The 15325-nt window shown below is 36.5% G+C and overlaps 1 protein-coding gene across 2 annotated transcripts; it reads left to right on the forward strand.

Annotated features, from left to right (window-relative positions):
- The first annotated feature begins 613 nt into the window (after positions 1–613).
- On the forward strand, positions 614–14705 carry LOC120013189. Of its 2 annotated transcripts, XM_038864920.1 has the most exons (24): positions 614–941; positions 1037–1137; positions 1398–1608; positions 1757–1838; positions 2296–2572; positions 3236–3338; positions 3439–3575; positions 5036–5209; positions 5878–6080; positions 6180–6323; positions 6428–6516; positions 7306–7453; positions 7570–7622; positions 8163–8218; positions 8814–8977; positions 9822–10006; positions 11407–11464; positions 11546–11618; positions 12463–12564; positions 12705–12801; positions 12879–12986; positions 13061–13302; positions 13424–13564; positions 14322–14705. In XM_038864920.1, exons 1-24 carry the CDS (start codon positions 764–766, stop codon positions 14502–14504), a joined length of 3309 nt encoding a protein of 1102 aa, XP_038720848.1. In that variant the 5' UTR covers positions 614–763; the 3' UTR covers positions 14505–14705. The 2 variants fall into 2 exon arrangements, with proteins under 2 accessions (XP_038720848.1, XP_038720849.1); XM_038864921.1 differs by lacking the exons at positions 614–941; positions 1037–1137; positions 1398–1608; positions 1757–1838; positions 2296–2572 and adding an exon at positions 2588–2701.
- Positions 14706–15325: the final 620 nt, after the last annotated feature.

Genomic DNA, 15325 nt, shown 5'->3' on the forward strand with positions numbered 1-15325 from the left:
TAGAAGTAATTTATATGAATAGAATAAATAAAGGAAAGAGAAATAAATATTATTTTAATGCAATAAAGAATATGATAGGCAATGATGCAGTGTTGATTGGATGAAGAATCTGTAAAATAGGGGAAAATGACGTTTTGTCTGTATTTTAGGGAATCTGTTAAGAGAAGTTTTGTCTGTATTTTAGGGAATCTGTTAAGAGAAACTGATGCAGGTGCTCTAATAAGGAGCTGTTTTTGTCTTTCCAGTCTGTTAAGTGTTGTCATGTTAAGCGTACTGCTAGCTGCTGATGTTCTTGCTAAGCAGACTCTTTTGAATTCTGAGACTAGGATCTGGTCTGGAGTATATCCAGAATTCTTGGCTCATGTAATTTTCTCTGACCGTGTTTCCGTTTCCGTGTCTTCTTAATGAAGTTGTCCTTCTCAAAAAAAAAAAAAAAAACCCACTGTTGGGAGGATATATTTTGGACATTTGAAAAAACAAAAACTAGCAATTCACTGTCAGGCGGGCAGGAAACCCCCGGCCCAGTCAGCATAGACGTATTGGGCCGGGCCGGGCCGGGCCGGGCCTAGCCTCTGGCCCGTATTACACCTCTAGTTCTTCTTCGTCAGTTTTGCCTCATGTTCTGTTCTTCGATAGACTTCAATTCAAGGACATTCCATTCACCGAACAAAGGCTATAGGTTCGCAAACTCCCTCGTAATTGAGTACTGGGTTTTGGGATTTGGCTTTAAAAGCTCCTTGTCTCGTCTATTGGAAATTCAGCAATGGAACCGCAACAACAGCAAGAGCAACAGTTGATATGGAAGTCAGAGGCAGGAGAATCAATGATGTCAGTCACAATTGGAAGAGCGATGAACACTGTCCTTTCTAGTCGCCCCAGAAAACTTCAGGACGCTATCTCTCGCCTGTCTCTCGTTCCCAATAGTACACCGTCCTCTCTCAGTATTGTCTCTCCCACTTTCTCAAGTTTTGAAGAAATCCATATTATCTGTATCTTTTTTGTTTGGTATTTGAGAATCGTTAAATGCAATTTGAAGGTTCTTTGGAGGATTCCGTCTGGTTTTTACGCAAGTACATTGAAGACGCGGCTGAAAAGGAGGAGCCTTTGGACTCCATTCTTATTCCAATCATTGAACATGTACACTATTTTATGATTTTATATTTATTTCCAGTGATTCCAACTTATTATATGCTGTTTTGAGTTCAAATTGCTAAATTTGATTTGGGTCTGGAAGCTAAGTTTCCTTCAATTTATCAGTAAATTTAACTTCTTTATATCTTTTGGTGAGTTCAAGTTGCTACATTTGACCTTGTCAGGAAGCAAAGTGTCTTTCAGTTTATCTTTCATGGACATATGACTGCATGCTTTTAATGTGTTAATTGCTTTTTTGCCTGTAGTCATTGAGGAACAAAGATTCAAAACATGGTGGCCAAGCTATCATACTAATAAACTGGTTCTTTCGGGATGAGCATCTTTTCCGAGCACTTGCCTATGATCTTGCCAACATTTTCACGAGAAAAGACGATCCTTACATAACATTTGGCTGGTGTACTCTTGTGCGCAGTCTTCTGGAGTATGATTGTGCTCCGTATCAACATCCCTTAGACGGTAGAGCAGACGGTTTCCCATTGTTGCATTTGTGTGTGAAAATTTGTGTGTTTCAACAGCATCACAGCGAAGTGACTTTGTTTTGTAGCCAAGCTGTTAATCATTTTCTTGAAATTGATGGATTTATGATCTTTTTTTTTAATTGTAGGGATAAGGGAGAAATTCTACTTTTTGTTGAAGATACTAAACCCATGTATTTCACGCATGTTGCTCATAATTTGTGGAGGAAGGTATTAAGGCTTCTGTTGTTGAACTATTTTTGAAGGACCTGTTATTTACCTTTTGTTATTTATGCATAAATAACATTAAATTGACTATGTGGTGTTATCAATCTTCCAATCACTGTAATTGAACTTTTATTATGTTTTTGTTCTTTATGCATATATGTTTTTGCTTTGGTTGCTTACAGCAATGGCTACTGTATTGTCTATCATGTTTATGTTATTTTCTTCTGACTTGACCATATTTTTATAACTTCACTGTGTAACTGTGATTGTCATTGTAACTTATTACTTTGGCCTTACAATGCTGGGGACATTATACTGTGATGTGTTGTCAAAATGTTACTGCAGTTATTCTTCGAGATGGCTTAGTGTCATCTTACGAGTCTTCACATGGGAAAAAATGTGTTAATTTTTCTGATTGTTTTTTCGTATGTTTGATATTTTTTCTTCTTTTTTCCCTCAGTGCTTCACTGGATGGGTTTGAGTTGCCATCCCGACTTTCAGTATCTGCTGCTGATTGTCTGTTGGTTCTCACTGAAGCATTGACCAAGAAAGCTGATTATCCAAGTAGCAAGGAAAAATCATCAGCTTCACATCCATCAACTTCTGTACCAGCTCCTCTTCGCGATCAGAAAGAAAAACCAGCTATCAGCTCTTTGGGGCTCTTGAATGTGGAAATGGAATTTATACTTTGGTCTCATCTGGAGGATGTCATTAACATGGTGCAGAGGCTGCTTGCTGTATGTCATATTACCATGATATCTGCTTTAACCAATCTTGTGGCCCATGTCTATGATGTTGTGTTGTTTAATGTGCAATTAAAGTGAGGAGACTGGTAAAGTGGATCTGAGGCATCAACAATGGTAGAGGTATTAATGCTAGTAATGTCCCTAAAGCATGGAAACAAATTATTTAGGGGAAACACAGTTCATGAAATAAAGATCATTGAGAAACATTGAAAGTGGATTTTTTAGAAAATTTCCTTCTTTGTAACATATGAGCAAAGAGAATTTTGGAAAATGTTTTAAATAATTAATTGTCACTAGAAATAGTTTTTCTGCCAGTTATCTTGAATAAGTCTATTTCTTCATCAGAGAATCTTCTTGTGTCTAACTACATGGAACTTTTGTGATGATCATTAATAATGTTTTATTTTCCTTTAAATAATTTTGATTTGCTTACGACCAGAAAATGGAAGCTAGGATGTCTTTTTGGATTGTTGTCATGAAAGAGTCCTATGCACAGCTATTACTCTGTGATTTAGAAATAACGTCCAGGTCTTGCTCATTTTAAGCTGTATGTGATTTTTTCAAACTGTAATTTGACTACAGTATCTAAGCCAATTGAAGCTTATGGTCAGAAACTAGTCTTATAGCATGTTTATGTTTTTTCATGCACTGTAGTGGAACAGAAAAAGTCGGCCTCTACATAGCAAAGGAATAGAGCTAGTTCTTAAGTGGCTGCAAGAGATAAAGGGAGAGTATGGTTGCTTTGAGAACGAGGCAGGTCCTTAACCTAATACATATCCTTTTCATGATAGCACATATTCAGTTCGCTGTAATTTTCATTCATATAATGATTCGTTTCTGTACCATATGGAAGGCAGGATCAGAAATTCTCAAGACAGGAGCCTTGCTACTCTCTTCTTGTTGGAAGCATTACAGCAAGCTAATGCACTTGGAAGATCGCAATTTCTCTCGGCATTACAAAGAGTTTTTGGAGCAGTACTTATCAGGCATCCAGGTTAATTTTGGTTAACTAATTGGATAATTTAATGTGATTTTAGTGTAGGACTGATCGTTAATGTTTGTTTCGGCATAAGGCTTTGCCAATGATGACTGATCTTTTATCTCCGTCCACGATTGCTTTTTTTGAGTGAATCTACAAAATCACACGTGTCTTGTTTGTAAGAATCCACGTTAGCTTTTCAACAGAAACAAATTTGGTAAAGACATTAAGATGGTTCATGGCCCCTACATGGTATAGAACTTTAGTGCACATGAGGGCAATGTTCTAAACACTGTTTTAGAAGTTTTTGTCATTTTAGGCTATTTGCTGTAATGGTGGCACCCTCTTAGTGCCTTACCTTGATGAAGTTTTTCTATTATTATGAATAAGAAATATCATTTGATTGCTTAAAGTTCCTTGTAAAAGACCATGCCTTAAATAAATAATTTTACTTATTTGAAGAAAAGAGTCTTCAATTTACTAATGTATTTCATTTTCAAAGTACTATTTTTTCTTTACCAATCTCATGATGAAGAATGACGAAATAATGTTTGCCACGGTGTAAATGGTAATTAATCTTGCTTCACTTACTCTTTATTTATCACTTTATATTCTGTCAACATTCCTGATGTTGCTGAAATGTTCCGAAGTCGCAAAATATCTCGACTCAAAATGTGTGTTTGCATTCTTATTTATGGTTTAACTTACTCCAATGTTATTTTTACTTGTGAAATAATGTAATTTTGATAGTCTTCAATTGGGATGAATTGGGTGGTTGCTAATTAAAGAGAAGAAGAATTATTTGCTTGGAGTTTTTTACGAGAGACATTATATCTTGCATTCCTTTGACCATTTTTAAGGATAACATGGGAAGAGAGGAGTAGAAGAGCCTTTGAGGGAGAAGAAACATCTTTTAATGTCATTAAGGATAGATGGCTTTTAGGAAACTAAAAAGGGATTGGTGACTTTTCAGTCTTTCTTCTTGATTCAATAGCTGTAGTGTATTGAATGAAAATCAGCTTTTTGATGTAATAGAATCAATCTCTCATAGATAATCTTTTAGGAATTAGGACTGTACTTGGGTTGCATGGCCTTGGTTCCATTAATTCAGTTTCACCTTTATTTGGCTTCCAAAAAATGGTTTTTTGATTGATCAAACTCAAGATCTACATAATGGAATTCTTTTTTTTAGGTAAATGAAATTACTTCAATGCAACATATCATTTTTAGTATAAGGCACTCTTAGCTAATCTCTCTCTATGATCTTGTGGCTTTGTATGGTTGACCATTTTGGAATCCCACCTAACATATGATACTCCAACGGACCTACTTCAAATTTTTAGCCTTGGCCTTATTTTGGCTTTGGTATAAAATGGTGGGGACTAGGGATGACTGACTTGCTCAATACTTTCTGTAGCTCAATGTGATTCTTGAAGCTGCATTTGAAACTTTTGTAAATTGAAATTTTAATGCAGCATTGTACGCACAACCGTGCTGAGCAGCACGGTGGGAATAAGGATGTTGGTGTCGAGACCAGGAAGTTTTTCCTGAATTGCCTCTGCCTTCTGCTTGGCCGTTTTGAGAGCAAGAAATTCGAAAGTATAATGGCAGAGTTTGGGATGCAGATTTCACAGGTTCTTTTGTCTCAGGTATATGTTTTAGCCTTTGTGAAACAGCACAATTATTATTATTTTAAATAAATACACAATTAATTGTTACAAAAAATAGAGAATAGACAACTGTGTAGTTCATGCAGACAATCATATTTGTGTTCCTTTCCAAATCTATAAACAAATTGTTTGACAATGCTAGGTGGTGTTGCTACTTTTGTGCTCCTATGAAAAAGTACTACAGTTGAAAAGCAATGAGAAAACTGTCATTTGTCTGACTTGTTTTGAGCACATTCATGAGTCATGACTGAGAAGTAACTTATGGATGGTACCAGACTGACTTGGAATGGAAATATGACGATAAATTTTATGATAATTGAGTTCTGTTTGGGTAACTTGCCTGTTACTGAGCTATGAAGATGTTTATTTGGACATTGGGTTACTTAAGCTCTTTATGATCTGTGATTGGTAACAGCATAGGCACCATTCTGATGATCTCACCAATATTTTCGTTTCATTGAATTTCCATTTACTGATCTTATCTTTTGATTTCTGTATCCTCTGTAAAATGGAAATCAGTTCATCCACACATCTTATTATTATGTACGTGGAATCTAATGTTGCCGTCTGGTAACTCATTGCAATGTTGTAGTCGTACACTTGTACTTGTTGTTTCTTCACTGTTTTTATGTGTCTGCTCTTGGTAGCTTCACTGCACCGATGAAGATGTGATAGCTGGGACTGTATGCATTTTTAAGGCAGCCGTATTTACTCCAAATAAATCAGTTGGAAGCAGTCTTGCTGATGGTACACAGATGGATGATGTGTTAACATCACTGCTTCACCTTCTAGATGAACGGGATGGTACAGCTAGAGCTGCTATTATACTGATAGCAGAATACTGCTACATGTAACTGCTCTACTCCTTTAACCTATTAGCACTTGAAAGCATCAGTGGATTGCTGTGGTATATGTTTGAGATTCAACTTACTTGGGTCATGTTTGCCAGGAGTACCGACAGCTACTGTCTTCAACAGGTTCTGATGCGCATTGCCTCTGGAAATGATATACAGAGGATGAATGCAATGGATGTTTTATCAGAACTTATTCATATAGCATTACATTCAGCAAATGATTCTTCTCATTTAGCATGGTATGGGATTGCTTTAGCACCTAGTAATATTTCACTGCGTATTGTTGCTTCTTTTTTTTCCCCTCTTGGTACTTCTATAATCCTCTTTTGTGTTACTGTTGCAGGAAAGACTTAGCTAACCACTTACTGGATCTCCTTGGAGATGAAGTAATAGTAATTCGTGAACAGGCTTCCAATTTGCTTTCGCGGATAGGTTGGTTATGAAAACTTTAAGTTTTGATTTCATTCTTTCAGTAATTGGCCTATACATGTAAGGTGCGATTCAATAAATTGTTAACACTTGTTGGAAACCCTGAAGCTAAGCAGTAAAGAAAAACCATGTTGCCTATAATAGGCAAGTTGTCCTTGTCTCAACTTGTCCCCGATCTTTTGCAATTTGAATTGAAGGGTGACTAAAGCCAAACCCACCCACTGCAAGAGCCTTGTGCAAGAGAGTTGTTTACCTTTTAGTCTTTTACCTAATTTTTTTTGTTTATGTGAGATGAATGCAAATTTTTTTGGCTTGTTGCCTATTGTACTATTGGCATAATCATAAATTTCTTCTTCGTTTATGTTCATTAAGTGCTGTCATGTGATCATGGTGCAAATGTCATTTGCGGCAAAATGCTATTTGGGAATATTTTCAGACTAATAGGCCTTCCCCTCCCACATCTCTCACCCGTCAATGATCTGTGCTTTCCCTTCACTCATAAAATACTTATCTTGAAAGAGATTCCTATTAGTTTTAACACGGATGTACTGGAGCTCTCATATCTTTTGCTTTCCAGAAACCTTCTTACCTTTGTTATGGCACACATTTATGCATGATATGAGCACTGAATGGCTCCATTATCGATACGGTTTTACTTAGCCATCTACCAGGATTTGAATTGTCCTTTCCCAAACTTCTATTATTTTTACTTTTATCCGTGAACATTGATGTTTTTTTTTTTTGAAATGATGCTTGTGTTTTTATTTTTTTTTCTTTGTTTATTTCTTGTAGAGCCATCATTGGTTTTGCCTGCACTAGTTCGCCTTGCTTACTCACCAAATGAAAGGGTGCAATCCTCAGCTAGTGCTGCATTGACTGCGGGGCTCAAGTATCATAACCAGAAAGTTGAAGTTATATGCATGTTGCTCGACTGTCTTAGGTAACAATATGAAGAGATGTTTTCCCTTGAGATTTCGGATAGTTTTAAATTTAAATTATGCTGTAGCATCAGCTGCATGCTAGTATTTATTATTTCATTTTTCTATCCCCTGGCAGTAACATTAGTCAAAGCCTAGATCTTCCAAAAGCTACAGGAGATATACGGGAAGGTGTGCCTGATTATTTTAATATTGCAACTGATCTGATTATGTCAATCCCTTTCCTGTGCTATGCTTTATGTAGTGTCTTTCACTATCTTTAGTTATTGCTTGTTCTGCTTTAAATATGTTATGTGATACTTCTACAAGGACATGCAAGAACTAGAAATTCTAGTTGACAGGTTTTTGAATGTTGACAAGTTTATTACATTATGTTAACGTGGTTTGCCCAAGTTACAATTGGTAGCATAAGTATGCTTCCACTTTGATGGGTTGACTGGTTCATTCAATTCTCTTAGTTCCCATGCGGTGCTTAAAATGTATGTTAATACATAATCTTTAGTTTTTAAATAGCTCATTGTAGAATAAATAGCTCATTATAGAATAACTGTACAATCACAAGTTGCTGTTTAGGATTCTGAAAAATATATTTTTCTCATTCTTATGGACTCCAATCAAGCATTAATGATGCACCCATTGCAAGTGTTTGGTCACCAGTGAGCTATTAGATGTCAACTTCTGCTGCAATTCATGTTTTTGTAACACTGGCAGGATCAAAGTTCGACACTGAGAAGGTCCTCAGACTCATCCCAGAATGGTCTAAAAGTGTAAGATCAATAGTGAAACCTGACCTTCAATTTTTGTGATAATCCTTTTGGCATTCACTTACTATTCTTGTTAATATGGACTCATCCCCTTTTTCTTTCATTGTTTTTCACCTGTATCTGCAACAACTTTTGAAAAAAAAAAAAAAACAGTGTGTTAATATTTTTTTTAGGTGGGGGTTGTATTAAATTCTTGATTTAATATCAGAGTTCCTCTTTTGCACTTTCTTGGTGCTTCAATAAACTCTTATCACTCATAAAAAAGGAAATAAAAAGGGTTAGATTTGACTGTTCACCTTCTTAATGCACTATTTCATCTGAAGTAATGCCAACTTTGCTGCAGCATTTGAAACAAGTATTCATCTTTTGTAGTCTTGGGTTGTTTCTTGTTTCAATTATTGAAAGATAAATATAAACAGTGATGAGGGAAGCCTTGATTTGTGTAGATCTTTGTGCATCTTTTACACGCTAGACATTTTCATTTTTCCTGTTCATTCTGTATTACGTGTCACGGTGTCAGTGCAAACAATTGAAAATATATGATTCAGTTTTTTATTTATGTCAGCGAGTAATAATGGCTTGTCATGGAAAAATATAGGTTCAAGTTTGGGACTCCATGATTGGTCCTTTGATTGACAAGATGTTTACAGAGCCTGCAAATGCAACCATTGTAAGGTTTTTGAGTTACATAAGTGAACACTTGGCAGATGCTGCAGATGTGGTCCTGTCTCGTGTACTACTGCAGATGAAAGGACTTGAGGAGTAAGTACATTATACCATTTAATTGAGATCACATCTTTCATCTATTTTCTTGCTTTTAATTTTTATTTGTCAGTTTAAATTTTCTAATTTGATCGGTGATTTGTTAGTGTTTCTCATTTAATGTTACTATACAAATGCCGTTGGGGGATTTATGAGAGGATGTTGTATCTTTTGGTTGCATATGAAACATTTTACACACTCCTTCAGATATCATCCATCACATTGACGTGCTCATAGTTTTAAATAAATCTTTTATCTTTTATCTTTTAGTGGACAGCTTGAAGAATTGTGTTACGTCAGAGTGGACATTGGACAATGTACAGTATGGGCTTTGTTTGTTTTAAATGAGATGAGCACTTGAGCACCCTGTGATTGAAATAATTAAGGGAGTGACTTTGTATTCTATGTACGTTGTCGAATTTTTCCTGGTGCCACACTGCAGGCTGAGAAACCTTTGGTTGTTTCAGTTCTTTCAGATAAAAAAGAAGAAGAGAAACCTATTGTAGTGTTTCTTTTAGGTTTCGGTGTTCTTTTATGTGGGGTATGAAGATTGCTTGCTGCTGTAGTAAAACTGGTCACCATAGTGACAAAAATGATTTGATTCACTCTAATTAATATCAGGGTCTGATAAAATTTCAATACTCAAAATGACTTTGCTCTGCCTTCATTTTTGCTTGCATTTAATGAGAACATTTGGAAAATTTCATGCCCTTTAGTGTGGCAATGTTAAACCAGTACATTTAAAGTTTAAACAAGAAAGAACCTTTAAGAAAACACCGGTATTTAACTTTACCTTTTCATTTATTTTATTTGTGCACAGTTTTTGACGTCTTCCCTTTATCAGGATTGATGAGAGCTTCTTGTCAAGATGGGAAAGTCGAACCTATACAGGCAATGATACTGTGCAGCAAGTACTGTTTGAACATCTGTGTCCATTACTTGTGATTAGGCTGCTTCCACTGAGAGTTTTTGATGACCTCAATTCATCTGCCATGTATGGCTATGTTACCAAGCAAGGAATTCCACAAGGTATGCTTTTTTTGTTTCATTTTTTTAGAACAGACTTTTGGTATGCAACAATGCTTTTATGTTCTTGGTAATTCCAACCCCCCCACCCCGCCAAAAAAGAAAAACGCAAAAGGCGTAGAAAAATCATTTCCATCATCCCAAACATAGCTAATATAGATATAAATTTTGAAAGAGACTTAAATTCTGGCTTGGCTCAGCTTGTTTACTGATAAATACCACATCGAAAGATGTGGGCATGATGGTGCAGTAGATAAGGGTGCTACTGCCTTCACATGGTACCCAAGGTTTTCATGTGAAGGCAGTAGCACCCTTATCTACTGCACCATCATGCCCACATCTTTCGATGTGGTATTTATCATTTACCTAGTGAATTGAGCTTGAGCCAGGCAATCCGATGTTCAGAGGCACTGAAACGGTAATGCACCTGAAATGAAAAGGATGAAACAGTAATGCACTTGAAATGAAAAGGTTTGAGTAAGCACTCCAGGATCCCTGCAAACATCAATAATATAATGCCCTTTCAATCAGGAATGGAGCTTATTATTTATCTAGGAGGAAAGGGCTCAGAATGGTTTTACTAACTTGAACTCTTCTTATATTATTATTATTATTATTTTTTTCTGTTTTTGCTTTTTTTTTGGGGGCAACTACAAAGAACTCTTTTGGTTGTATTATTTTCTTATGATCTACATTAGATAATTGCTCAAATCAAGAGAGGGAAATTAACTTTCAGTCAACGGTACTTGAAATCTCATGTTTTGCAAGTATGCCTCTTCGGTTCGGAATGGAACAGAGCCTTTCGTTTGATTTTAGTACTGGGTCCTGCTTTTGAAACTTGTTATGAGCCGATATATCCAGAACGTCGCAGGCGTGCTAAGGCACCCATGGGGGATTTGGTGGTCAAGTGCATGTAACAATTCAAAAAATCAAGTGGTGGGTGGTCCTCTTTTGGTATCCCTGCTGACTAAAATTTTCCTGGAATTAGCATATATATTGGTTTGTTTCGGATATCAGCTTCTAATACATGTTAATACATATACTTTAACTATAATTTTATTATTTCCTTGAAAAATCTTACGAAATGAGAAGGGTAAGAAACATTTTGTTACAGACTGTAAAGATCCTTCTCAAGATAAGGATAAGATGCTGATGCTTAGTTTTGGGAAGGCTAGTGCTTCTAACTTTGGTAACTCTGTTTAGTCCTCTACATGTAAAAAATAGAGTGACAATCTGTTCAATTGATAATCATCATGATCTTATTAATCGATCCATTCTGTAAGTTTGTGATAGCTTAATACAAAGTAGCTTAGTAATTTTACTGATTATAGTTGTTTATTTTTAGGAAATGTCCAGTAATACTCACCGATACAACTCCATCTTCTTGTTTGAGGTGATTTCAGATCATGGAGTTATCAATCCCATCGGTCATGAGTCTGTTGCTGCTCTTCTTCTGAGCAGGTTGATTTTGAGTACCAACATTAAGCTTCAACAACCTGGCTAAGATTCTTATGTTTTTTTGTGGTGTTTATATTATTTCAGGGCATTAGCTAGGTTTGAATTTGAGGACGTGCGTAAACTTGCAGCTGAGCTCTGTGGGCGGATTCATCCCAAGGTAAAAGCGATTTTGCTGTAATTGCATTTGCTTTGCTATTCTCAAGAAAAGATAGTGTCTTCAATGGTTCAGCATAAAATTTTTCTTTGTCAAAATGAATTCTTAACCTTGTCTTTATTTGCTGAGACTCCTGCGTCTTTCTGAACTCATTATCAAAGTCTTAAGTACATAAGAAATCTTAAGTACATAAGAAATGCGATGTCATATTTTCATGCTTGCATTTTGTTTTTTAATATGCCATGTCAGATAATTTGTGCTAAATCAGCATTTTTTAAAGGGAATTTGACAGAAGGACTAACTTGTACCATTCTTGTAAGTGCAAGGGCTCTATTGATCCCAAAAAAAGATTAGGGGCTTTTTTTATCCAAAGAGTAATGTACAGGGGCTAATTCCATACTTCCCCCATAATTCTAAGGATTCCAGAAAAAAGTTCTACAAAAATAAATTTGATTGTTACGAAAAAATTTAAATGCTTCTCTATTCTCTGTTTTTGCTTGTGTTTGGTACTGCTACTATATCAGTTGAGGTTCTAGACTGATGTATCTATTTATATATTTATATCTTCTAGAATTCCTACCTGATTAAGTCTTAGCTATTTTCCAGATAACATATCGCCTCTCTATTTTGTGAAGGAAAATCATATTTTGATGATTTATCACACTGCATCTTGCTGTGGCATGACTACGAATGCAACCCTGAGAGTCAAAACTATACTGATATGCTTTTGAGAGCATTAACTTTTTGGAAGTGTGTTTGTCTTTGCTATCTTGTTTTTGGTTGACTTTGCATTTCTTTCTTGGAATTCTATTCCAACAATTCTAAACCCAACGTTTTGGTTTTGCAGGTGCTCTTTCCAATAGTAGCCTCTCAACTAAGACAAGCTGTTGGTCTTCAGGACACATGGAAAATTAAAGCTTGTTTGTTTTCAGTTTGTACTTCCCTTGTGGTAACCATCTTACTGCCATCTAGATGTAGAATCAATGATCTTATGTTTTGGAGGGCACTCGAGGGCTTTTGGTTTTTTACTTTGCAATCTACTCCATAGATTCTAAACTATATGAGTTTTTGTTGTTATTTGGTGCATAGGTTAGAGGCAGGGATTCGATTGTTCATCCTGATGTGCTAGAAATCAGAAAAACACTGGAAATGGTTCTATTGTGGTCTTCTTCAGATGGGGACGAAGGTATAGTGTTTTCATTTTCTTTTATCTCATCATATCATTACTCAACTCTTGACAGAAAGTTTTACTTATGCCCACAGTTTCCAAAGCACAACATGGGTGCATTGATTGCCTAGCTTTGATGATATGCGCTGAACTGCAAGCTGTAGGGTCTCAAGTCTCCAACTCAGAGAAACAAGGCAATCCTGGTCAGTATTTTCTCCTCAATATTTCCACTTACTTTGCTAACTGGAGCACTTTTGACATGGGTCCCAATGTGCAGAGAGTGCTGCAACAAGAAACTCTGTCCTTACTCATGTGATCCGTCAACTGATAGATGATAAAAATGAGATTTTAATGAACTCCACGATGGGTTCTGAGCACCCTAGTCATGGGGCACCATTGGTTCATTCGTTTCGTCTGTGCATGGCTAACGTTCTGATTAGTGCTTGCCAGAAGATCTCAGACACTGGCAAAAAACGCTTCACCCAAAGAACTCTTCCACGCCTCATCAATTCCGTTGAGGTATATGTGTTTTTAGGCTAATGATCAGAAGACTCTATTGAATTACGCACGAATTGGTAAAGCTTGTGGTTCTTTACAACCATTTTTCTCTTTGGATACTAACTGGTGTCACATAATGCAGGCGATAATGCACCCAGATATAAGAGCTGCTTGTGTCCATGTTCTCTTCTCAGCTGTGTACCATCTGAAGTCTGTTGTTCTTCCTTATTCATCTGATCTCCTCAAACTATCTCTAAATTTTCTCAAAAAAGAGTCAGAGAAGGTATTCCAGTTTCACGTAGCTTTAGTTAGATAATATTTATAGTCAAAAGTTATTGTCTGCAATTTTCAACATTTAAAATCACCAGTGGCACAATATTACCAAGTTAGCTAGATTTCTCCTCAGTTAAGACTTAAGATTAGCTGCGTATTCATGCTGGTATGGGGAAATGATGATAATTAGAGATAAAAGAAAATGGTTAACTTGGTGACTCTGATGGCGTACAATCATTTGCAATAGCAACACTAAGTCAGATATATAATTATTTATTGCTTCTTGTAGTTTGAACTTGGCATTCACCTTTAGTCATCTGCTTTAGCTTGTGTAATTTGGAGTTGATGATGGTTGTTTCATTTTCTCAAACATGTGCAGATATGGGTCATGCTTTGGCCGATATTGTTTGTTTACAAAGCCTCGGGTCTTCTGAAATTGGGCAGTTATTGCTCTTGTACATTGTGTTGAATATGATTGTTGGTGTCCAATTTGATTCATTAGTACTTAGAAGTGTGCATGTGAAAAATAGTAAACAAATATTTTGCGTAAGGCTACCATAACGGAGGTAAGATTGGGGAGGGTGAAATGTAAGCAGCTCTGCTCCCATATAGCGGTGAAGTTGTTTCCAGGAATTCATCTTTACACTAATCGCGGAGTCCTAGCTCAAAATAATGATCATTTTTGTGGTTTCATTTTATGTATATTGCTTTTTTGTTTTAGCTATCGCGTGAAGCTGAAATTCATGTTTTGGCGTCTTGTTCACCAGGAAAGGATGGCTGGTGCAAAGCTAATAGCATCTCTTATGGCTAGCGAAGATGCAATCTTAGTGAATATATCGGGGGAACTACTCGAAGCAAGGTCTATACTATCAGATGTTTGTGCAAGAGACTCGTCCCTTGATCTACAAGAAGTATGCAGGAAGTTGATGGCTTGTATATCCTTTCCCTAATTTCCGGTTAGGTACAACTGTCTCTTGGACTGAAGAAAGAAACTGTTAGTTTCAACGATTTCCTGCACTCATGTTGTAAATATATTTAACTAACAGGTGTCTAGAAGTATTTCCCTGAATGAACGCTGTAAAGCATAAGGGAAAAAAAAACTCTGAAGAAAAAAGAACGCAAATTAGAAAGAAAAAACTTTGCTTGTTCAATGGGTTTTTTTTTTTTTTTGAGCTGTTAACAGGGGATTAGGGTTGATCTTTGTCAGTGGATTATTTGTTAATTGTAAAGCATAAGCAAGTTTTCTTGAGCCACCATCTCCTCAAGGGCTTTGCGAGGGGTTTACAGTACAGAACAGAACAGAACAGAACAGTAGAAGAGCTTCTTGACCAGTAATTACATGGCTGGGTCTTCTTCATCTTCGTTCCAACCAGACCCATCTCGAGGCTTGGAGATCCTAATTGATAAAAGCTGTATCAGCGAGGCCTTGGTGCATGGAGAAATTGCTGAGGACATGCTAAAGGCGTCCAACGAGATGGAGCAGTCTCTTCCTATAATGAGACATGGGATTCGCGGCACTGAGAGTTGGACACTTGGACTCAATATCACATCCTGGCTCCGACCCTGAATATACCATATCGGTTTGGTAAACTCAAACCGTGTGATATATATGGATGACTATGTTCCTATCACATTAAGAAGTCTTTCCTTAGATTCAAGTATCATTAAGTGAGACAGCTGAAGGAAAATAAATCGATATCGATATGCCTGTTGAAAATCTTAACTACTCTAATCTTACAATACTCTAAAGCATGAGGTATTGATATGAGGT

Source organism: Tripterygium wilfordii, chromosome 13 (assembly GCF_013401445.1).
Source record: "Tripterygium wilfordii isolate XIE 37 chromosome 13, ASM1340144v1, whole genome shotgun sequence".
Lineage (NCBI taxonomy): Eukaryota > Viridiplantae > Streptophyta > Magnoliopsida > Celastrales > Celastraceae > Tripterygium > Tripterygium wilfordii.

Excerpts from the sequence above, each read along its gene's own strand:
- LOC120013189 (XM_038864920.1), top strand. The coding sequence starts at position 764 with ATGGAACCGCAACAACAGCAAGAGCAACAGTTGATATGGAAGTCAGAG. Across the intron at positions 5,210-5,877 it reads CACAGGTTCTTTTGTCTCAG|CTTCACTGCACCGATGAAGA; the intron begins GTATATGTTTTA and ends TGCTCTTGGTAG. Across the intron at positions 8,219-8,813 it reads TCCCAGAATGGTCTAAAAGT|GTTCAAGTTTGGGACTCCAT; the intron begins GTAAGATCAATA and ends GGAAAAATATAG.